The sequence below is a fragment of the Pteropus vampyrus genome, unplaced genomic scaffold (genome assembly GCF_000151845.1).
Source record: "Pteropus vampyrus isolate Shadow unplaced genomic scaffold, Pvam_2.0 Scaffold5, whole genome shotgun sequence".
Lineage (NCBI taxonomy): Eukaryota > Metazoa > Chordata > Mammalia > Chiroptera > Pteropodidae > Pteropus > Pteropus vampyrus.
This window is the reverse complement of record NW_011888786.1, coordinates 9,236,077-9,261,241: the sequence shown is the minus strand read 5'-3', so window position 1 is coordinate 9,261,241 and position 25,165 is coordinate 9,236,077. Positions and strand designations below refer to the sequence as shown.

At 35.5% G+C, this 25,165-nt stretch overlaps 1 protein-coding gene across 8 annotated transcripts in view; it reads right to left on the bottom strand.

Annotated features, from left to right (window-relative positions):
* Positions 1 to 1,686: 1,686 nt before the first annotated feature.
* Positions 1,687 to 25,165, bottom strand: part of RBPJ (recombination signal binding protein for immunoglobulin kappa J region) — a 96,456-nt gene continuing 72,977 nt past the window's right edge. For 4 of the 8 annotated variants that reach the window (XM_011365454.2, XM_023534247.1, XM_011365463.2 and 1 more), the window contains 8 exons: positions 18,811 to 18,976; positions 14,499 to 14,673; positions 13,065 to 13,202; positions 12,797 to 12,909; positions 7,685 to 7,825; positions 6,497 to 6,652; positions 6,061 to 6,164; positions 5,592 to 5,904 (listed from right to left, as the gene is read on the bottom strand). In XM_011365454.2, coding sequence (XP_011363756.1) covers positions 5,592 to 5,904; positions 6,061 to 6,164; positions 6,497 to 6,652; positions 7,685 to 7,825; positions 12,797 to 12,909; positions 13,065 to 13,202; positions 14,499 to 14,673; positions 18,811 to 18,976 — 1,306 coding nt within the window. Of the gene's footprint in view, positions 5,905 to 6,060; positions 6,165 to 6,496; positions 6,653 to 7,684; positions 7,826 to 12,796; positions 12,910 to 13,064; positions 13,203 to 14,498; positions 14,674 to 18,810; positions 18,977 to 25,165 lie in introns of all 8 variants that reach the window. The other 4 variants (XM_011365438.2, XM_011365430.2, XM_011365423.2 and 1 more) reach the window with 2 other exon arrangements.

The window sequence follows — 25,165 nt, the reverse complement described above, 5'->3', positions numbered from 1 at the left end:
CTACCCAGAAATAATAGGTGTGGATATTCATGCTTCTAAACAAATAGCTGCACATTCCACTCTCCTGTTGAAGTTCTTCCCGAAGATCACACCGTTTGCACACTCAGTATCTTACCAGCTGCTGAGAAATCCAGCTGACAACTTAGAGCCTCTCTCTCTAGGACCATAGGTGACTAAAATCACAATTATTGTCTTTAAAGTCATCATTGGTTCCCCTGCCCCAACTTTTCACTGTACATCCAAATACCTAAATGCATTTTAAGAACTTAGCTGTGAAGGTTTAAGCAGCAGAAAACCAGAATCACTGGCTTTGTGTTGTGTTGGGGGCAAGTGCAGCTGTCAGAGAACTAGAGAAGCCCCTTGTGGAAATGACCTAGTCAACACTCTACTCCTTTATTATGAAGAAGGTCGGGGGTGTTTGTAGATAGTTTGGGGTTTAAATAAGTACTAGTGACCCTACTTGTCTAGCACCTGTAGGCATTATCAAACAAGTAAAGGTGCCAGCAATGACTGACCTACATGTTCAACTGCACTGACCGAGGGGAGTGGGACATAAGGAGCTGAAGGGCTGGGACTACAACCATTATGCCAGTGAGAACTTCATACACATCTCATCTTCATATTTACCTTCAAATTTCTGCATAGAATACATTTAAAGTGCCACCTCTCCAAAGCCAAACATTCTGTAAGTTCCAAATTGTAAAATAACCTATTCGTGTTTCGTATAAATGTTTCTTGTAGTTAAAACCTGTCCCTTTTCTGTATTACAGCACATTTGCCTGCCTTTTCTATAAACCAGGATGTCATGATTTCTATACATGTGCATAACATTTTTAACTAAACTATGTGTTGAATACCTATGTGCCAAGCATACGAAGGACCCACCCCTAACACAAAGAACCAAGTGTGTAACTGTCCAGTCTTACAGATCCTGATGGCCTGTGGCACACAGGTCTATCTCTTGGCCTTAAACTTATTAAGTCAAGATGAATCACCTCATTTATACTTTGTGCATCAACTTAACCTGTTTCCATCAGTGTTTTCTAGCACTAAACTTTTTTAGGGTTTCTACTTAATGTTATCTTTCTAGATTGTTTTTGTAGAGGACAAGACTGCTTTCTGTGATCACTCACCGCTAGACCCTTGTGTAGCCTGTCCTCTCCATCTTTATCACCGACAATGATCTAGGGGTTTGAAGAGAGAGACACACACACACTCTCTCTCTCTCTCCCTCACTCACAGAGTTAATGGATCTTTCATAAGACTGCTCTCTCTCAGTTTAGGACCCCCCCACCACCAATAGCACAAACCATTATATGTTCTTTTGTATACCAGACCAAATGACCACCTTATATGGGAAAAGCAAGCTGTCACCTAGTAATATTCTCCATTTTCGTCAAGATTAGCTTGAAATGTTCCTGAATTGGGAAATTTTGCCCCTTAAGTGACAAAGCCCATTTTTCCATTCATAAGGCAGGTAAAAAAAAAAAACCCCTCCCATTAAAGCACTACTTAGTTAAAACACATTGAAAAGAGAGATCACAGCTTCACTTTGATGTGAGGTAGACAGCAAGGTAATGCTATAAATACACAAACTGTAATATGAAACTGAATTTCATTTTTATGAAGTATTCTGAAATCAAAGATGATACACCTGTATCGGGCACATCCAACAGAAGACTTTGCAATGGTTTGCATTTCCTTTTTATTTATTCCTTGAAACTGCCCCTACTGCAGGTTTCTCACGGATGAAATATGGAACTGAGCAGATTCATTTTTTTCTACAAAATATGGTATAAACTTGCTCAATTTTCTATCTTATTGCTAACAAACCTTACAGGCGCACAGTCTGTAAAATAAACCCCTTAAGGACTGAATGTGTAGAGCATGCTGCAAGGTACAAGAAATAAGCTAAAAATGAGCATATTAATCTACATCTGGACCAACACATTACTGAATGTTGGCAAACATTTATCACAACACAGGGAAAAATTAACAAAAGGAGATACAGTTCAGTCCTGAAAGGGTTAAATAGAAACCCTAATATATTATCGTTTCTAACCATCCATCCCACATTACAGTGCTTGAAAACAAAGTCAAAAGTCTGGCACAGAAAATTACACACATTTGTTCAGTACTCATCAGAAACAGCTGCTTTTGAAATCAAAAGTAAGTAACTTGGTTAATAATTGAATAGCATTTTGTTTCAAAACGGAACTCCACCCCCACCCCAAGGATTATCTGGTTAAACAGGACTACTTAATTTAGTTCTCAAAAACTGCATTGGAAAATTTGTGAGGGCACAGATGGTACCAGTTTCCCTAGAAAAACAGAAAAAAAAAAAAACAAAAAACCAAAAAACTAACCACTTATGATTGTAAATAAGTCTGTGCAGTAAGAGTGACAAACATTTCACTAATCAATATATATATATGAGGATGCCTTTAAGTTGCCACAGTTTAAGAAAAGTCAGCAGCAGGTTAAATATTATACTAGTGTTCAATTCTGAAGCCATTCAAAGTAAAAAGGGCATTTTACATTTAAAGCCTTTAGCTTGCCTTTCCAATCTATGTGACCAATTCAATGCATTCAATGCAACTAAAAATCATCACAGACTCAGCTTCTATGCATATTTTTAGAAATTGCATAGAATCTTTATAGAGCATAAGATATATTTCTAAAACAGAACTTAAAAAAAGAAAAAACACCTTAAATGCACTATACTTGAACTGAAATAGTTATCATTCTAAGAGAGTTTAGGAGGGAAAATGACCAGCATCTCTAAAAACACTCCCACTGGGGGAGGGCTGTCCTCTACTATAACCGGAGGACAAGGCTCCTATAAATTATAGGCTGAAGATGACTTATAGATTCATGAAAAAGATTTTTTTTTAAAGCAGCTGACAAAACTGATAAAACAATAAGTGACAACAGACAGCATTTCAGTCTTTAGTTTGTGGTACGCAGATGGCAAAAAATAGCTGGAGAAAATGCCTATATAAGTACATTCTTGGACTTTTCAGAAAAACAAACAGGAAAAGAGTTTATAGTCTAATATCTCAATTACTAAAAGAAATAAAGAGCCCAAATACGATATATTTAAACAGTAAAAAAGCAAAAGTTCATTTTAACAAAGCCATAAACTTGAAAAATTATTTTGTGCTGCAAAACTGGGTGAAGAATAGTTTGTTCCTCGAAAGCATCTCATCTGTTATCAATTAATTTAATATAATTTTGTAACTAAATACCAAGCCTCGGAAGTGGAGGAAACTTGTGGCCCATTAAAAATACAGCAGCACTGAAAACATTTCCACACTGAACAAAAAGCACTGTGTAAAGGCTGCTTGCACGACTCAACAGAGAGGAGAATAAATACTACTCAGAAATAAGCAAGTTTGTAAGAAAAAGCCAGTAAACAGTTGAAACAAAGAAAAGATAAGGCCACAATGAATTCTGCCCTAGATCACTGAAACAGGTTAAGTGTGAGGCAGGATTAGCTTACCAGAGAAGCTAGTGACTGGAGCAGATTTGGAGAGAGAAGGCTCTGTATAATATAGTGCAGCCTGCGAGTAATTAAAAAGGCTTGCAGTAAGAGAAAACCACAATAACTTCAATTTAACCACAAACGTGTTAGTTTTACAAATGACTTTCCCCTTGGAAACTGAGGAAAAAGTGATTTAAAGATGTTAGGAAGTGTATTTACAATGGTATAGTCTGAGCAAAAAAATGAGTGATGAGATAGCAAAGCTGAAAAAAAAATGCTACCAAGGATGATGTTTAAAAGTCCACCAATGGAAACTTTCAAAATAGCACGGGACACAAGACAGACAATGTTCTGTATGGAAACACCGCAGGACGGGAAACTTTTGCATTCGTAAGGTACTTGTGGCTCCTGTTTTATGGGACAGTAAAAGCTTACCACGATCTAGAGGTAGTTTTTACTCTGAGAAGGACGACTGTTACTCCACTGTGTCCTGTAACATTACACATGTGGTTCTTGTACTAAATGTAGCTCAAGGAATCTGCTGTAATTTCTAAGAAACTGAACAAAGAAAGGCATAACCAAAGTGCAGGAATGGAGGCGACGTAAAACTCGTGAGCTTAGCATGCAAGACCCACACACAACCCTGAATGCAACCAAATCTAACTGAATGAAAACAAATGTTTTCTGAGTAGCAGACATTTATGGAGACACTCAATAATGGGGAAGAGAAGACAAAAAAAGGGGGACAGGGAAATGAAAAGATAAGTTAGTTACATTTGCATTTTTATAATCTCACAACTATCTGTTTCTAAAGTACTGTCTTCCAGCTATTTTAGTTGACCATCTAATAAGAGCATCTTGTTTTAAAGTTATAATGATGTCTTGGCCTAGGCTACCAAAAAAAAAAAGTAAACAAAAACATGCTTTTGCTGAGATTTTCCTCATTATACAATAAGGGCACCATCTACCAATTGGTAGCAAATACTTCTATGATCTTATTGTCATATGCCAACAAGGCAGAAAACACCCTACTGAATGAAATCACTGGGAACATTACAAGTTAAAAATAAAAATGTTTAACTTACACATAATACAAGTTATGTACAAGATTAGGAGGGGGAAAAAAACCTGAACAAATCCTGGAACATGTAGATACACTTAAGCACGGGGAAAGGGAGCAAACACTTCAAACAACAATATGTTCTGTGCCATTAACTCATTAATGACTAAATGGCCACATTTAATTCCATGTAAATGTTAGAACTGATTGGATCGCCACTATAAATACATAAAAAAAAAAAAAAAAGAAGAAGAAAAAAGAACTGCCAAGTGTCTGAGAACAGAGACTAAGTTAACATACATACTGCATGTATTGCAGGCAAGGCAGAGGCATTTTTTAAAGCTTTTGCACAGACTTCATATAATCTTAAAAAAAATATGCAGGCCTTTACAAGATTTGACTTGCTGAAATCAAAAAAATTTCAACTCATGAAAAGTCCTAAGACTTCAGCTTAAAAATAAAAAATAAAAACAGTTCCAGCCTTAGACCAAAAGAACCTGGAAGAGTATGGTATTTAGATTAAACAAGCATGGTCTGGCTTGGAGCCTGAAAGTATTTAAGAGCAGAAGCTCGAAGAGAGGCAGGGAGAAAACAACCTATTTGATAACAAAGGTGTACTATATACGGTGATACAAAAAAGGTCTGGTGAAAATGTACCTTTTACTAAAGCTTATACAAGTTTCTTGGTCCATAAAAACTATGTTAGATTTGTGTCTTCTAGTTTGATTAACTTTTATTCCAGCCACATCTCTATTTCTTGCCCATTTAAACAAAACCAAACAAAAACCAACCAACCGAAAATAACAGCTGAAAAAAATCAATTTCCAATAGTTTGTACATTTTGATGTTTGTTTGTTTGTTTGTTTGTTTTGTTTTACTGTGGCTTCTGTACTTCAAATCAGCACTTGCAGGTAATGGGGTTTTTGAATAATATCACCTGGTATGAAAAGTTTTCCCAAGAAACCACAAAAGATTGTTCACTTTTTCTTTTTTTGTCAACATTTTGCTGCATTCAAGTCAGTTTAAGTCCTAGCAGTGAGACGGTAGTTAGGACACCACTGTTGCTGTAGATGTGACATTGGTTGAATTTGTGCTGACATTTGTGTAGCTCCCCTCGCTGTTTGTGTTTGATTCATTGGGGGGCACTTGGCTTGAGTTGGCTCGAAGGATTGCTCCTGCTGCACTGCAGTGTGGCCGTGGCCCCGGTTCTGGTGTGTAGGTAAAGGTAAGGCTGGTGGAATAAATGATTCCATCATTTCGGACCAAAGTTACTGGAACCTGAACTGGCTGCCGGACCCATCTCCAACCTTCTCGGAATGCAGAAATGTCTGGGACAACACAGAGCATACTCTCTCCACATCTGAGGAGGAAATATATATCACTTAAAAGCGAGGCAAATTTTAGAAGTGAAACTTAGAAACTAGGTTGTTTAATATATTACAATTGGAATCAGGAAAGAATCTCATTTACCCACCCCTGCCACAAACTGTGGATAATGTAAAGTTTTGTCAGATACCTGTACATAGTTTCCGCTTCTACATCCCCAAACCACACTCGTAAATTTGGAGTGAAATTCTGTCCTGTAAGTTCAAGCATTGCTACGTCCCCACCGCCATTCAACTGCAATTCACAAAAAATCAAAACAATTTCATTACTCATTACAGCGTGCAGATTAGTTTTTCATTCAATTATCATTTGCAAAAAATGAATAATTAAAATGCTTCTTTTAAATGACATGATTATAAAGACAGAGTGAGCTAAAAACATCAAGAGAATATACAAGTTGGTTTTAAGTTTATTATTTCCATTTTTTTAAAACAAATGATGTAACTAAATCCCCAAATCACAGGATTTAGAGAAATATCAAAATTATTCTGAAATAAAATTTGCCAAGTCATAGCTAAGAGAAATTGCAAATAAATAAAAGGCAACTTGTGAGTAAGTGGTCTCACCTGAAGACTTTCTACGACAGGCACAGGTGTGACAGGGGCAAGGACAGGGCCCATCCCCTCGTAAAAGGTATACTCTGCCTTATCCGTACTAATGATTGTCCAGGAAGCTCCATCATTTATCATCTCTTTATTTGGTTCTTTTGGGCATGGAGTGGCCTTATGAAGAAAGAATGTTTAGAAACTGAGTTTTACATGCATTATAGTATAAGACAATTTTAACAAGTAACACTCACAGACTAGAGTTAACATGGCGAGAATTTAGTACAAATTTATAAACTTCCCAAGCATGGTCCTTTGCCAATTCTTAAATAAACATAAATAGAATATTAACAAGAAAACCTTACATAGTAGTTATTATAATATGAAATATTTCAGTGACATATTAACTTATAATACCTTTCAGAATAACCATTTAAGAGTGCACCAGCACCTGTATAATTTCTTAAATAAAAGATCAGTATCTGTGATGTGAATAGCTGCTTAAAACTCTTTAGGGATCCCTAAGAAAGAGAGAGAATAGGTGCCTCTACTGCTCAGAAAACAGCTAGAAACTTATGCATTTTCTAAAGGAGTGACCCAGACATGAACTAAAAATCCCCAACTGCTACCTTAAGACACGTAGACCAGTCCATCAGTGCTGGGCTGAAACGGCTGTGTGGCCGTCTCCCTGGAACAGATCTCCAGATGTTTACAAAGAAGTTTCACATCAAAGTATAACTCTCCTATTAAATCATTTGCCCATGTCGTAAATGTCCTGATGAAAGCCTTCTGAGTAAATGTAGTTAAAAATAGCTTTTGAAATATGTCATCATTGCTATCTTGGAAGACCTCAATATAAATGTGATGAGAATTATGAATCCTCTCCCAAAATATGCATGCATCTACACACAATGTGTGCACAGAGCTCTCGTGGACTCTCTGAACACCCAACACCGATTTTTGAATAATCTGAAGGGCTTTCCCCCAAAACTAGATGCTAATTGTTTCTGAGAATGTTTTTGCATTGAGTTCTTCCCTGAGGTAGGATGCCTGCCATGTCTGAGGGCCGTGTGGGTTAAGGATCCTGGAACTTGAGATAAATATCCAAACACAGTTTCATGTATCTGGATACAATTAATACTGAACAAGAGGTTCATGTTTCTGTGTAGTCTACACATTTTAGATTTCACAAGTAATTTAAAAACATACCTGAAACTGAATTATTCTTTCTTGTGAAAGGCACAAGTACATTCTTTCTGTATCCTTAAGGTAAAATGCACATTTATGGAGTTGTGACACAGGATCATCTGCATCCAGTAATGCGGTCTGCTTATCAACTTTCCTAATTATCTATATTTCAACAATTAAAAAAAAAAGTCATCATATATGGAGAATTCTTGTTATATATAATGTCAAGAGTACACAAGAAGCTATATAATACATCTGTTATTTGTCATATACCTACATATACAAAAACATTTACAAACAATAAGACTAAGTTAAAAATACTTTTAGATTGCAAGCATGTTAGAATGTGGAAATAGTTAATTTGTTCCATGAACATCTGAAAGATAGGGCAAGTAAACACTTGTTTTCTAGATCAGTCCATTTCAAACTTTAATGTGCTTATAAATCATCTAGGGTTCTTGTTAAAAATACATCTGTTCTGACCCTACAGATCTTGTGTGTGGCCTCCCAATCTGTATTTTCAACAAATATCCAGCAGTTAATCCTGTTGGTCTATATGAGTAGCAAGTTCAGATGACTTTTCCAATAAAATACAATGGCAAATAATCCAACATCAAAGGAAAAACCATCTCTAAAGGCTAACGTGGGTGTAGCAGTCAGTGCAGTCCATTATCCAACATCCACTAGCTATCATTTTGCAGATTAGAAATGGGCTCAGAGAGGTCAGTTAAGTTCCTCGAAATCACCTAGTTGGTAGCTGAGGGACTGAGTCCAGAGCTGGCTGCCTGCCCAGCCTGAACTCTTTCCATCACATTACAAGCTTATAATCCAAATATTCCACAAAACATACATGGATATCTGAAAGATAATCCTACCAAACCTTAGATGTCACTTGTCACATAGAATGTAATCACTAAGTGTTTGATGATTATGAAGATCACTCCCAACAGCATACAAACATGTTATAACTATCTAAAATCAAAAGAAAACCCTTCCTTGTCTACTGTCTCTGTGCCTCCCCCTTACCACCCCATTTACCTTTCCCCCTTTATAGAAAACTCCTCTTCCTTACCATCCAATCTCCTCAACTCTCCAGCCTTTTGTCTCAAAGCATCCATATCATTGCTTGTCAAGGCCACCAAGACTTCCAGACAGATGAATCCCATGGGCATTTCTCTGTCCCCATCTTAGCAGCTTTCTCAGATGCATCTGACACAATCTCCTTTCAAGGAGACCCTCGCTCTAAACGGCCTTTACAGGCCCTAGAGCCAAGTCCTCAAACGTCTTCTGCTCTCTCCATACCCCATACTTTCCAGACTAGAGGCTGCCAACTCCCAAATTTAAATCTGCAGCCCTACCTACTCTCCTGCACTCAACTTGTATATTTAACTACTTAGTCAATAGTTCCACTTAAGATGTTTGCTTTCTCAATCAAAAACAGAATTTATTTCCTCCTAAATGTGAACATTCCCCAACTCCCAGCTCAATCAATGGCACCATCGTTCACTCAATTCAAAAATCTTGCTGCCATCCTTGACTCCTTGCTTTCTCTTATACCCCATCATCCAATCTTTTGACAAATTCTGATGGGCCTACTTTCATATCAGTCAGTCACTTCTCATGCCCTTACTACTATAATGCCAGTCTAAGATAATATATATCATCAACTCTTGCCTGAATTGTGGCAAAAGCCCAACCACCTGTCTCTCTATTTCCACTGATACACCCTCATGTTCCCTTCTCCACAGAGCAACCAGAATTATCCTTCTAAATAAATATCAGACATTTCCTGTTTAAAACCCTCTAATGGCCTCCTATCATACACAGGTAATATAAAGTCTTTACTCTAGATTAGCGGTCTCCAACCTTTTTGGCACCAGGGACCGGTGCTCCTATGAGAATCTAATGCCTGATGATCTGAGGTGGAGCTGAGGCGGTGATGCTAGTGCTGGGGAGTGGCTGCAAATACAGATGAAGCTTCACTCACTCACCCGTCGCTAACCTCCTGCTGTGCGGCCTGGTTCCTAACAGGCCATGGGACCGGTACCAATCCACGGCTCAGACGTCTGCTCTAGACACAGAGGAACTTTACAAGATAACTTCTCTGATTACTCCAAAACACTTTCCAAATTCTCTATCCATCCTTTTCTAACCTGCCTTTTTGATCATTTGTATTAACCTTTTAATATATTATATGGGTATTTCTTTAGCTGATTTTTGATTATCTCCCTATCAAAATGTAAGCTCCATGAGGACAGGAAGTCTGTCTTGCTCACCTGGCACACCGAAGGTTCATGACAATTTGCATAATCCATGTGTGCATGTAGGACTATAATACTTTGCTCAGAGTTCTGTGAGGATTGATTAATATATATGTAAAAGTACTTAGAACAGTGCTGTTAATATTATGCACTACTGCTGACTTTTATCACTTGATTCACATCTCACTTATGTCCAAAGGTTTTTCTTCAGCTAAGCCACAGCTATAAAAAGTCTCAATCTTTAAGTTAACATTCTTCATATTTACACATTTTTAGCTCTGTAGTTTAATAGAATTTGTCATTCTACTTATACTGCCACGAATTTTTGAGTTTAAAGGGAGCCAGTACACTTTAGCAATTTTAGCTTCTAAGCTAGTCTATAAGACTAATTAAGCTTGAGCAAAATGTTTCAATTTAATGCTAAAATCTTAAAGCTGTATTTAAATTTAACAAGGATTTTAGAGAAATTATTAATTTTTGAATGGTGTAAGTCTAAAGCTTCCTATAAGTGCACAAGCACTCACTTGTGCTTCTCCCATCACGTAAGAGGCAAGACTTGTCTACGGCACCATTGCCTGCGTACCCGCTGCTTCCCCACAGCAAGTAATAACAACCACATCAAGGACAGTGGCCACGCTGGGTTCAGTTTTATTCCCCACAATTAATTCTCTGCAGGAAGACACTGCTGAACGTCCTAGCTCTCACCACTAAAGAAACCAAAAATGTCCACTACTATTTGGCATCAAAAACTTGCTTTGATCCTTTCTAACTACTAAGAGGAAAGAAATCTGAGAAACCAGGTAGTATGAATGTCATAACTTAAGCTATGTGTGTAGTGAATTCTACATTCATTAAATATGAAGGGTTACTCCAACCAGCTCTCTCTCCTCTATGCTGACTTTGTAAATTGTTGGTACAGTATTTACCATATTTCTGAGGTAAACTAGATACAGCCCTTAAGGACAATAAACATATCTTATCTGTATTCCTAGCACTGTGCCTGGTAAGTACCCCGTAAATGTTGACTGAGTTTATCTTACTGATTAGCTTATCTAACAGATTTTTAAATGTCCCCACACCTCTGGAGTGTCTGACAGCCTTGTGGATGTGGGGTAGATGACTGACTGGTATTTCTGGTTAGTGGCTAGACCTACATAGAATGCACCTGTTTTGACAGGATTTCTCACTAGAACATTTATCACATTGAAACTTGGTCTTAGAGAGACACTGTTTTCCAAGAAAAAATCTCCAATAAAGCTCACTTTCTAGAAAGCATTTAAAGCACCTTATAGGTATTAAGGCAGTATTAGACTTCTCAAAAGCATATGAAAGCTACAAACGCCTCCTGTGAAAAATATGCCTTCACTGAAAACTGTAAATGGAGGTGCAGGGGCACGGGAAGTGGTGCAGACTGTCTAAAGCCTATCTATGACTTTGAGGAAACTAATTCCTCACTCACAGAACTTCCAGAAAGACGTATTTACCAGTATGTTAGAAAAGCACTGCAGCTTTTTGTAAGGCAGCCTTTTAAGGGCAACATTTTTATAATTAGAGCCACGCAGTTTTGAGTGTTGAAAATATTCAATTAAAGATGACTTTCAAACAATGCAGACCACTGGTCTTTACATGAAACTGTAAGCGAAACACTATTTTTAACATCTGAGTCTAACTCCTACAAGTAGTTCATATATAAGCCATTACTGATCAGAGGCATAAGCCTCTGAATTGTGCTTCTGTGGTACAAGCATTTAATGCCAGAGTAGATAAGCGTTATCCTCAGAACAGAGTGACACATAATGAATAAGAGTAGAACTCAAATAAATGTTGATTTGGTTTGGTTTGTTTGTGTTTTTCCCTTTTTTATACTCTTTTTTCCCTACCTTTACCCTTTTTATTATAATGTCTCAGTTTCAAGGTTTTATAAATTAATATTACTACACATATTTTATATTAAGTTGAAATGAAAAAAAAATCACCTTGTACAATCATGACATAGAAAAAAAAAGAGAAAGAAATGATATTTACTTAGATAATAACAGATCAACCTAGTCCCTGCTGAAATAGTCCCAGAAAACATAAGCCAATGAATATTTCACCAAAGGAATAAATATAAAGCCATATTAAGGAACAGTAATACTAAACGTTCTCCCATTCACCCAACCCTCTCAATCTGACCTTGAATTAAACTTACTCGTAAAGTCTCCTCCATCTTTAACATAACTAAATTGTATTAATTTTTAGAAAAAGAGGGGAATTATGGGGGAAGGAATAGAAGGGGCTTTTGCTTTCATTTTGCTAAGAAAAGTAGTTTTTAAAGTTTCGTGATCTTCCTAGTGAAAAAAAGAAGCCCAAAATGCATACTGCCTCTTCCAGAGTAAAAAATATCAATTTAATTTTTAATAAATCTATCTTCTTGTGAGAAAGCAAAGCAGTAAAAATTATGCTTTTATTTCTAAAGAAATACAAATGTCAATGCATTTGAAAACTTGGTCCTATGTTGGGATGCAGCAGGTACTACAAAAAATGAATACAGTGGATCTGCATTAAGAAATCATAATGTAATTTTATAGTGCCCTCTATTGAACATGTTCAGATATACAACCAAAAAAGGAAAAGAGCACCAAAACTTATTAGAAATAACACAACAGGAAGTTGTTAAGAATGCAATCATAAAGACTGGCTAATTGTCTTGAAGTATTTTTTTAAATAAGGCGGGGAACCACTGTCAATTATAAATAGCAGTGATCACTGATACCACTTTTTAAATTAAAAAGCATGAAACTGAGGTATATTTTTACATTTGAATGTTGTGGTTTTTCTGTTTTCTTAATTTTTACTACACATATTACTAAAGCAAAAGTAGGACCCATACCAGTCTCGGGAGTGCCATGCCAGTAACCGAACATACAAGTTTGACCGTTTGTCCATAATGGATATAGCCATCACGAACCGTGAATTCTTCTCCTTCTGATTCATCATCATCCACTGCAGTGGAGCAGAAAGAAAGATCAAATTATTGTCTTTTAGAATTCATTAATCTGCTAAGGAGAACAACAAAACAATAAATCCCTATGTCTTATTATCAAAAGGAATTTAACAATTTCACACTAAAAACATTAAATGCACATTTTTATACTCACAGAGATGAATGTAAAATGCTCCCCACTGCTGAGAACTGGCATGGAAATTACCTCCTTCGACATGTAAGTACCTGGTGCTAACTGTCTGGGATCGAAGTCGATTAAACAGAGCCACCTTTGTTCCAGAGGCAATGCATACTGCAGAGGAAAAAACAGCTCTTGTTTACATGAAAATATGAGACAGAGGAACATTTAATAGGAAAAATGACTCAGTTTCTTCAACGAATAAATGATAAGGAAAAAAGGCTGGATGGATGGGGAGAGAAGAAACTATTACAGATTAAAATGTATAAATGTTGTTTGGATCCAGTTTTGAATAAGTCAAATGTTAAAATAACCACAAAAACACAACTATAAAATGATATTTCTGAGACAATGAGATAAATATGCACATGGATTGGCTTTTAGATGGCATCAAAGAGCTGTCAAAGTTGTTACATATAATGATGTTTAAAAAGAAAGTTATCTGTTAGAGAACTACTATTGAAAAATGGTGGTTGAAAGAAAGGATAGGATGTCTGAAATTTACATTAAAATATCTCGGCAGGTGGAAGAGGAAGAGGAGTTAGTGGTTGAGGTGATAATGAAACAGTTGGTAAAAACCTGTTGAGGCCCGGTGGATGGTCACCTTACGTTATTGTCTCCATTTTACAAGTTTGAAAGTTTTCATAATAAAAAATCAAAATTAAAAAAAAAAAAAAACGGGTGTAGGGGTTGCGATATTTAATTCAAATAAACAGCATCTGTCTTTGGTAATTTAAAAATGTGCTGATGAGACAGCAGTTTCTGTCAGAGTAATCATGTTAAGAATTTTGTTTACATTCTCAGGACCACCTTCCAAAGCCCAAGTGATACAAGTGTTTCTCAGAGGTGCTTTTAACACTCTTGGTAGATCAATTCTTTGTGGAAAGGGAAGTACCTTCACCCAACCGAGACATTCAATGCTAATACCACTCCCTCCGTCACTTTAACTAACAGCAAGAAGTAAAAGAGCTTCCATTTTTCCAAATGCCTCTGGGGAGCAGTGAAGAACTCTGAAAACGACTTCCTTAGAGCAGAAGGTATTGTCCATTTTTTCTCTATTGCAATAGTACTGAATCTATCTTTACTACTTTTAACTAGTGTCAAGATGTTTCTCTTTAACACCTCCAATTTACAGAAAATACATTATACTACACCAAGGAAATGAACTTAGCAAAATCCGGCATGTGAAAATCTCTTATGTACAACCCCCTTCTCACCCCAAAGACAATAAAGCAGCAATAATAAATGATCTTGACATTTTCAGATAAAGTGAGGGACACAAAAATATTAGTAAAGAATGAACTGGCTATCAAAAAGTAATTTTTAATTAAAAAAAAAACCAGTTCAATTTATCTTATTAATTTGCGGTAAAAGTTAGGGACAAAAAAAAGAAACCTGAAGTAAACATACAGTCAGCATTTTTCAACGACTGCTTCTTTTTGGAAGGTTTGGAGATGACTTTTATCCGCTTGCTGAGGAACACACCAATGTCATCACTGTTGCCATAGAACATCTTCACAGACAACATGAAGTGCTTTCTCTTGTCGGAATCAGATATGTACAACGTTTTGGCCGTGCAATAGTTCTGTGAAAGGAAAGTTTTAATAGCACCAAAACCTTGCTGGTTATGTACCTATAACTCAGTATGGCCGTGACTTGGTTTGATCAAACTTAAATGCAATAATTTCAATGAAGAGCTGATAAAACCTACTATAACAATTACTGAAATTAATCTCTGAAGACAGTACGGTCTCTCTTATCAAGTCTATAAAATACTAACAATGTGATCCATTTTACCCTCTAAAAGACTTTTTAAAAACAATCTTTCCTTGTTTTATATAGTTCTACATCTATATCACAGAATTATCAATACTACAGTGTTAATTTAAACAAAAAGAATTTTACTGTAAAGAAAACATATAAATAATGCTATCGGAATTTAATCGAATTACAGATTAAATGATTAATCGAATTACAGATTAAATGTAGAAAATTTTAGGAGTGGTCCTTCCCAAAACAGTTCACATACTGTGGACACTAGAGTAACCACCTGTATGTCTGAGGAAAACAATGTCAGTGCCAACTGGACACGTATAAAACATCTTATGCTGGAAATGGTTTATATGAGTATACTTTAAAGGACTCTTTTGCCCAGTGAGATCATTCATACTGTATTACCAAAAGAACTGAATTTAAAGGTACTAGAAAAACTAAACACAGCAAGATATGATGTCGGTTTCCTGGAAAATAAATGCTGATACATATATGATAATTATAAAATATTTCCTATTCCCTTGATCTCTGTGAGTTAGGGAAGGGACTAAATTATTGATCTCTTTTTCTAGATTGGATAAATGATGCTTAAATACAGCTTAAGAATTTAAAATATCTGAATTATATTTTTTAAAAGATCAATACTTTAAAATTGGGCTAAATCAGTCTCTTTCACTTCTTCTGCTGTGTATTTCTTTTAAAAAGCAGGGCAAATGCCACTCATTTAAGAAATAAGCTAATGTGTTCTAGGTTTTTAATCTTTAAGTTTTACTTACAGGCAATTTTAGTAGAACAAAAATAATGCCATAGTTTATTTCATTTCTCAAAAGCAAAGATATATAAGAAAATTTAGGTGCCATCTTAAATAATTTATACTCAATTTTAAGTTTTTATAAACCCAAAAGTGTGGTAAAAGCCATGAGACTTTGCTCTATAGAAGACAGAATTAAGATAAAACTAATCATAGTACATAGTAATAAGAAAAATAAAAACAACAGCACTTTGCATTCACACAGATCCTTTCACCCAAAGATCTCCAAGCGCTTCAGAGATGCTGTGGTGGGAGCCATGAGTAAATACTTTAAAAAGCACTGAAGGTCAAATTAAGCCTAAACTATGAAATTGTTCTGCAACGTAAGACAAAGCCTAGGAAAATGGGTTATCAATATTCTAAAGCAGACAGTCAGATGAACAAAAATGAAATATGTATCTAAATGAAGGCAATTACATTCTAATGGGAAGATTTTAAAATGTTAAGATCACTAATTTGAGTGTTAACATTAAGGGATATGATCAATATCAGAAAAAATAATGAAACAGCAAAAATAACAAGAAAGATTTGCAAAAAGCAAAGGAAAAAAGAGCAGAGAAGGTTGGATCTGCACACAATGGGCTTTATTTTGTTTGGAAAAAGTGAACACACATATATGTCCTTGGAAAAAAGGGAAATATATGCCTAATTACAAAAAAGATCATACCTGAGATAATTTTATTAGAACTATCAAAAAAAGAAATACAAGGCCACTGACCACAAACTAATCAATTTTCATAAGAAAAAAAGAAGTCGCTGACTCAAAAAGAAGTATTGTGGTTTTAATAAAGTAAATAAAAACTAAAGTTACACTGGGCTAAATTAGCTAACAAAATCCTAGAAAATGGCATATAAGTCTTTTTATAAATAATGAAAAACAACTCAAACATTTGCCTTGAAATGAAAAATACCAGATCTAATACTGCAAAAGTGCTGTAGAAATATTTAAATAGTAAAATTTGAATTATAGAAACAAAATAAAGCTAGCAAGAGAGGTATAAGGGATGTAATTTTTTAAAATAAGAAAAGCACAAGTGTTCTAATTAGGTAAATAATTCACATGTTGTACAGCTTACCTAGCTCCAACTATGTAAGATGTAAAATTGAGAAAGTAAATATTTAACAAATTAATAACACCATTAATGAAATCTCAGATCTAAAATATGGTCAAATGTCATAACCTTTATAAAAATAAGGGCTACATATACTAGAGCTCTGCTGTAGTGAATATTAAAATAAAAATACGCAATAATGTAAAATAAATATTCCTTCTTTTTCAGTAATGATGAATTGTACCATTCAGTAACAGACTGTTAAAAGAAAATACGACTGCCTTAAATGAATAGAGGTTCTTTGAGACAGGAGCAAAGTGTTCTTTCTGAAACTAAGCATCCCCACGGCTTGGGCCACCTTTGCCTACCTGGCCCCAACCATAACCATCTTCTTATGCCTTTATGCCCCAAGCACATGATGATGTTGTTCTTACTGCCTGGAACGCCTTCTGTTGACTCTGAACAAATCTTATTTTACACAGACTTCTCTAATAGCATTTTTCATTTCAGCTAAATATTAACATATGATTCTGGCTTATAAGCACTGTACTATCTTATGAGTAGGTTTTTAATATAATATTAATGCTTGAGCTCTCTCTCAAGTATTCCTTTCCTCTTCTGTGAATTTCTAGGGCTTGGGGAAAGGATATAATGGTAAAGTTGAAGCTATACTCAGCTGTGACGCTGGGAAAGGCAAGTGGGGATGCTGTTTGGTATTACTCCCCTTAAAACTGTTGAGAGCTAGAATTGGTTAAAGAGAGCAATGAAGTTCAATTAACATAGTTAAATACATTGGTTGCTAGAATCCCTGGCTTCTAATTACATCTAATAATTATTCATAATACCAAATGTCGAGATGTAAGCTTGGAGATACATAACTCTGAGACTTTCTACATAAGAGGAAAATAGATGAGATATAGCTAAGGCCTACTGGATCAACTCACCACTTAAATATATCCTTTGGCCCAAAGGTCATAATTTAGAAATACTTTTTACTGCTTTTTTAAGATGAAACAACTTTTATTGTAATGTTTTATCGCAAACCTAATTTGAAATGCATAGTTGACAAGCCTTACTGTTAAAAATTATAAAGATACAAATGACATAAAATATTCAAATTTGGAGAAGGCTGATATTAAGGCTTCTAAGTGCTCATTATCTGTAAAATTACTAAACTCAAATCTGAGTACAAATCCCCAGCTCACTACCCTCAGCGTTACCCTCCAACCCCCTTTTCCCAGTGCTAACTACTAACACAGCAAACACTAAAATAGTCAATAAAGACTTACTGAATAAGGAAATAGTTTTTAATGCACTGTTTCAAAAGGCATTCATGTGGTCATCAAGACCAGTACTAACCATTTTCCAAATTTTAATAACAAGGGAAAACAAAATAGTTAAATGCTAAGTCAATAAAGAACTATTTTTGAATACTATAAAGGTACAGATTGAAATGATTGTTTCTAAATTTGTAAGTTATAATTAACAAAACTAATTCATAAATTTCATTCCCTAGCAAATTAAAGAAAATCCCTAAAAGTTTGAGTCAAGCCAATTTTGCAGCTGTTCTTGTCTATAGTGTAGCTCCACTCCACAGGTTAGGTAAAACGTGTGTGTATGATCTTTATAATCCAGGTAAATGCTTCTAAAATATTTCAAATCTGTATCACTTTGCTTCCAATATAAGATTAAGATTAAGAGAGTCGAGTAAAATATTACTGAATTACGTATTTTCATTGTTATTTGAGCATAATGCTCCTATCAGATTGATGAGCGATTGGCCTCCTAAACTTATTAATGCCAACGGAAAGCTTATTCACAGCCTGCTAAAACTGCCAGCAAGTTGAGGAAGCTTACTGTGTGCTACCATTAGGTGTCAACAGCTCAAGCTCTATGCATCATCATTAGACCACAGCTATTCAAGAAGTTTGTTTCTGGTTCTGATCTATATATTTTAAAAACTGCTACCAACAGCCATGGGTGGGGGTGGAGGTGTGGGTGTGCAGATCACACCAAAAACAAGGAAGAAAACTACATTCTGGTACCATGGTGCCCTTTATGGGGAACCAATACAACCTTATCTCACCTTTCCTTCCAAGTTCAGCTGCTGCATTTCTTGGTCACTATTTCCTATTCCGATAAATGCACATGGTTGAGACTCTTGTTCGGAACAACCATCACGCTCCATTTGTTCTTTTTTTTTCTTCCATCCACTGCCCATAAGATACACACAAGGAGGAGGGCAAAAAAACCTGAAGCAAAACAAAAACAAAAACATGCAATTAGATTCAAGAAAGCTCTTCCTTGTCTTGAATATAAGAATATAAAATCATATCGAATTGCACAAAGTTCCTAAAGGAACTGCTCCTAAGGAAACATTTTGAGTGAAGCCTTTTATAATGCAAACCAAGAAATCAAGACTTCCATAAAGACTACATTTGTTCAGGTTAAGGTTCATCTGTATTGGAGTTATGCTTTTGTTAGACTAGATACTTTTTAGGAACTTCTCTTTAAATTTCCAATAACTCAGAGTTCTGAACTTTTAGAGTTCAGCAAATCCGATATACTCTAACATGTTACAAAACATGATATACCACTACAGAATGTGCAATTACTGAACAAAGTCTACTCAAAATGATGTATTATTAATTGACATTATTGGTATAGATATTACTAACTTTATTTGGTAATTAATCTAGAAAATAGGATTAGAGCAATGCCCAAAATAGAAACTTTCAAAATAGTAATAAAACTAAATAGAATTAAAAGCAAAATGGATTAATGAATTACTATGCTTTATATATCTTACACCCTGAACACCTGATACATGTGGATAACTGAAAGAATAACTGTATCCTTTCAACTCATAGACTATGCAGATTTGTTTCGTTAATTTCCAAAAAAAAAAACCTCCCCTCACAAATTCTTCCCACCTAGATAGAATGACATCCTTATAATCTCTTTAGCAATTAAAAAATATCTATTTCAAAGCCTAGTACAAGCCCCATATTTTACATATAGGTTAGACCATTAATCCAGTCCTTACGTAGGGTGTAATTTGTTTTGCTCAGTTACACACGCTGATTTGTACTTACTTTAAAACATTTACGCCAGGTCACATAAAGGGAACTGAAAGCTCAAATACCTACTCAAATGGTAGCCAAGTAAAATCATATAGTAGCCAGGTAAGCAATATAAATGGGTGAACCACATGTACAATACATACATGGGAATATCTTTTAATTATCCAAAGAAGTAAGTTCCCTCCCTTCCTTCAAAACACACAGCCCTCATGGTAAATACAACTTCTGTATAGTTATGAGTATGGGAAATTTTTTCTTAATTCTTTTAAGCCCACTGTAAGATAAACAAGAGCTTCAAGAGCTTAAATGCAATGATAATTAGCCACTGGTGTGTGATTCTGATGGTAAGCAAACAACAGGAGACGGCCAGCCCAAGGGTACACACCCACTCATTCCTACTGCTGAACTACGGGCATGTGGGCCGGGTGTTCATCACATCCTCCAACTGGTCAATAGATGCCTGAAGTCAAATTTTATACGTAGTTCCTAATTTTAAAATACGGTCACTAATTTATGCTTTTTAACACTTTGTAAACCAAGAATGTGCAGACTTAAAAAAAAAAAAAAAAAAAAAGCACTGCATGTGTGCATAAATGTATATGTGCGCGCACAGACACCCTGGGCTGGAATGGGCGCTCAGGCCTTCCTAAATGTAGTAATACCTACTTTTTATTTGCTTCCCACTCAGCGCCTACTACAATATTGATTGAATTGAATCAAACTACATGATACCACCTCCTTTTTGTTCAACTTTTAAAGTCTACTTTAGAGGCAATTTACATATAATTTACAAGAAGTGGGCTGGGTTTATTTAATATTCATTAATTCACTAAATAATTTATTACATTCCTAGTCTGTACCAGGCGCTAGAAATATAGTTTAAAAAAGACAAAAATTCCTGTCCTGATGCAAGTTACACTCTAATAGGTTTAAAAAAAAGATAAATGAGTAAAATGATGCATATATCCTCTTAGCTGGTGATAAATTCTGAAGGGAAAAAAATAAAGGAAAGAAGGGAGTACTAAAATGTTGAAGAACCCTGGCCAGGGAAAGCTTCCTTAGAAAGGTGATCTTGAATCATAACCTAAAGCCATGGGTGTCTGGAAGGAAGAGCATTGCAGCAGAGGGAAGAGCAAGTGCAAAAGCTCTAAAGTAAGCAGGACTACCATGAAGAGGGGGAAAACAAACAGACCAGGGTGGCCAGTGGAGAGGAGGAGAGAACAGATGAAGCCAGAGATAACGGGAAAGTGAGCCAAGGAGGCCCTTGGGGGGTCAAGCTGAGTGAGGAGGGAAGCCTCTGGGGTCTTCTCATATTTATCCAAACCATCGGAGCAGCTTTCATGCTTACACACTCTCACTGTGGCCACGGACACAGAGGTCACAGCCAAGGCAGTAGGCTCTGTTCCAGGTCACTCCAAGTTTGGAGGGATGCCTGAATTAGCTGGGCTAGTTCTGGAGCAGGCTCAATTCAGGTTACACCAAGGATCTTTCTGGCTGGCCTCTAATGCTGGGAGCTATCCAAGGCTTGCCATGGCACAGACTCAAATACCTAGCTGACATATTCTCAGGAGATTGAGATGACATCAATTTGGGGAGCTTGTTTCCTATTAGTATTTTACTGAACACTGATATTAAGACTCCTTAGTAAGTTAGTATACCAGCTATAAAATTCAAAGAGCTATGCTTTAGCATAATGTACCAAATAGAGCAGTCAAATCTCCACACACTGTCGTAAAAGGATACTTTTATTTCACATCTGAAAAATATAAGGACAGTGAAAACTGTAAAAGACAGGGTAGTGCTGATTCTCTCAAAAGTACTATGATAAAATGACATGAAAAGGCTGGCAAAAAATTCTTTATCACTTAACACTGACTATCAACTTTCTATACTGAAAGTGCTTTTCCAATCATGTAGTAAATAATAAAAATGAAGACTCTTCAACTGCTTCTGAGCTAGCCTTGTTTTTTTAATCAATTCTAACACTATTCTAAAGTCATGATGCGAGAAAGCAGCAAGTCCAATATAATCTAAACACCGAGATTATTTCCATAATGTGATGAAGTCATATTTTTAAAATCCCAATATTGCTATCCCCCGAAAAACAGCTAAAGAATCAAATTTTTATTTCCATAGACTTTGGTAGTAATATAACAAAAAAGAAGATAAGCACATGTACAAAAAAAGAGGAAGAACACAGGCAAAATAAATTAAAGGGAGTGGAGATAAGAAAAAAGCCACCTAATTAACAAAAGAAAAATTAAAATATACCTTTACAATGAGGTGTGAAATAGATTTTTTGGACAGTTGGTTGGTTAATATGTACCAAGCACTTAGTGAATGAAAAGTCTGCCCATCAAGTGGCCAGCTTACAGAGTTTAACAGCTGCTATAAAAGGATATCCTTTCAAACAATGTGCCTTTATTTTCTAATCTTTCCCAGTAGCTATAGCTAGGCAACTATAACAAACAATGCCTTTTTCTGCCACTTGGTGGCAATATGCACACATTTATGATTTTATTCGTTTCCTAGTTTAATCAGTCTTTATTTTCAGAGAATGATTCAACAACTTTTTCCTCAAATCCTGAGGTCAAATCTTGAAAATACCTTATAGATTCAAAGAAGCCTTTTTATTCAGTCCAATATATAAAACAAGATAGGTTAGATGAAACTCAAACACAACATTTACATTATCTATCTTTGCAGACTCATTACCCTTTAATGATTAGTCAATTCAAAAGCAAAAAAACAGGAACTGCTTGTACACACACCAGTTAACACACATTCTCAGTACTTCGGAACCATAGTTCAATTGTCCAAATGGTGTTACTGTTGTCTCAACAGTGTCACCCTCACTTTCACTACTGCTTAATTACTTCCCTTGAAAAAGTGTCAAATAGCATTTCCATTTCTTTAATGGAAATTTTCCTCTAGACAAAATCTTTTTAGATGTTTATTTTTCAACCTTGAAAGATCTTTAATGAAAAAGCAAAACTAATTAAGCATTAATATAAATGAGATGGCAGATGTGCCAAGCAAATATTTGTTATTAGGCATAAAAGTTAGTATAAAGAATTAGTTTATTGTTTCTACCTAGCAGTACATGTCCGCTTTAGAAACTTTAATAACTCAAACATGTAAAAATGTAGGCAAGTAGTTACTCTATTTTTCAATCATTTTTTCTTCATTCTTTGGGTTAGAAGCTTAGATTCTCCCAGCTTTCTTTTGACTGATGTTTTAGACTGGCCAGGCCATACCCAAATAATATAAAGATACTGAAAATACAGGCAACCACAATAAAAGATAACCCTTAAAACACCTATTTTAACTTGATAAGCTACTATAGCTTCTTACTCATGTATTTTTAACAGGGACTAAGAAATAGGAACCTTATCTGTACTTAGATGTAATTTTTTGAGTAGCTCTTCCTTCTGTTATCTCCACTGGGCCTGTTATCTGCCAATACTAGTCGATGACATAATGACTTCTAAAATTCCCAGTAAAAATCCTTTTCATAATATCTGGCACCTAACTGGTCACCAGAAATAAAGAATAAATGAGTTAATGAATGAATCCAACTGTACTAAAGGCATCTTTAAAAATCCAGAGAAGAAAAGCAGCCCAAGTTGGCAGCAATACAATAAATACACATGTAATCGTATTTCCATTAGATCCATCCCAGTCACACTCAGCTAATGGTAAAGGGGATAATCCTAGGCAAAGTTTAAAAAGTTTGTGTTCTTTTGGCATCTTAACATCCTCATCCTCAAGCCCTGATTTAAATAACCAACACTCAGACATAAAAAATGGAAGGCTATGAAAATTTAGGACAATCAAAAGAATGTGAAATTTGGAATTACAGACCCAGGAGTTCTAATCCTGGATACAATGATTCCTAACTAAGGTGAATCTGGGCATGTGTAAAATCTCTGTCTCTAGTGTCCCCACTCACAGAATGGGGATTATAACATGCCTATTTTCAAGATTATTCTGAAGATTAAAATTTAAAAACGTGTGTAAAAGCATTTCCAGAACAATGCCTCACTCTTGACTGAGAAACTGTTCCTTATTCAAATTAACTGTGAGGTGCAAGGGTGGCCTAATTTGAGAGTCGTCTCAAGTAATGACTCTCAACAATAACAACAACAAACAGATGATTTGCTATGCACACACAGTCAACTTCATTATTAAAAACACAAACACACACATGCGAGTATTTCCAGAATCATCTTTGGAAAAAAGAGGCCACCATCTCAATTTGGTTTCTATGTCCCAAACTGCAGATACCAACTTCTTCCAATATTTAACTACAAATCAGATGATTAATTTCTATTAGAGAAGTTAGATAAAATAATCGGAAATTTAGTAAACTTGAATAATGATAAAAAACAACACCTGGCAGTATGAAACCTAACTGATGTTTTCACTCGTTCACCTTCTTTGAAGATAAAATTATCAATTAAATATCTTCACCTTCTTTTCGGCTGAGATTTAGAGAACTTTTAATTAATTATATACTTAACATTTCCCTTCTCTTATACATATGCTAAAGATAAAGGTTTCCTTTATCTCACAAACTCTAAGATTCCACTCATTCCTTTCAACCCAACACCCAAACATGAGTTTTCATTCCTTTTCTCACTTTAGTTTGGTACCTTTCTTCTAGCCAATCCAAAAAAATCTTTCATCTTTCCCCACAAACAAGCCTTTGTCCATGAAATGCTCAACAGAAAAATGCTGTCTGCAAGACAAAGACTAGAAAAATTATTAACGAGGAAATTCTAGGAATTAAGTGAAAAAAACAAACAAGAAAAGTCTACAACCATACAACAAAAATGCTGACATTTATAAGATACTGTGACAAATTCTAAACATGATTACTTTGTTATATTTTTGGCTTATCTGATTTGTAAGTCTTTTGTGTAGTACCCACATTCATGCAGTATGAGAGTTCCAAATCAGTTTTGCCTTTTTTCCCTTAATCTGAATAGGCACAGGGTCAAGGTTGGAAGAGGGCTGGGAGCCCTTTTCTTTACAATCACTCCATAGTTCAATTCAGGAATTTGTTTAGTCTTTTCCTTTTTGATATGGTACTTTTGGGGTCACATTTGTTTATAAAACTACATTTTCCACCAAAAAGAAAGCTACTTTTGAATGAGCTAATGTATTATAGAAATACTTACAGAACATCATGTAGCCCAAAAGAAAAATTATGATTACATTTTGTGATAGGGACTCAGATAGATGATCTTTACTAAATCTGCCATAATTTGCTTTCTTTCTCCTCTTCAACAGAGACAAACCCCCTATTTTTCATTTTGGACTTGCAAATAACCCAACAGAAACCATCCTCTTCCT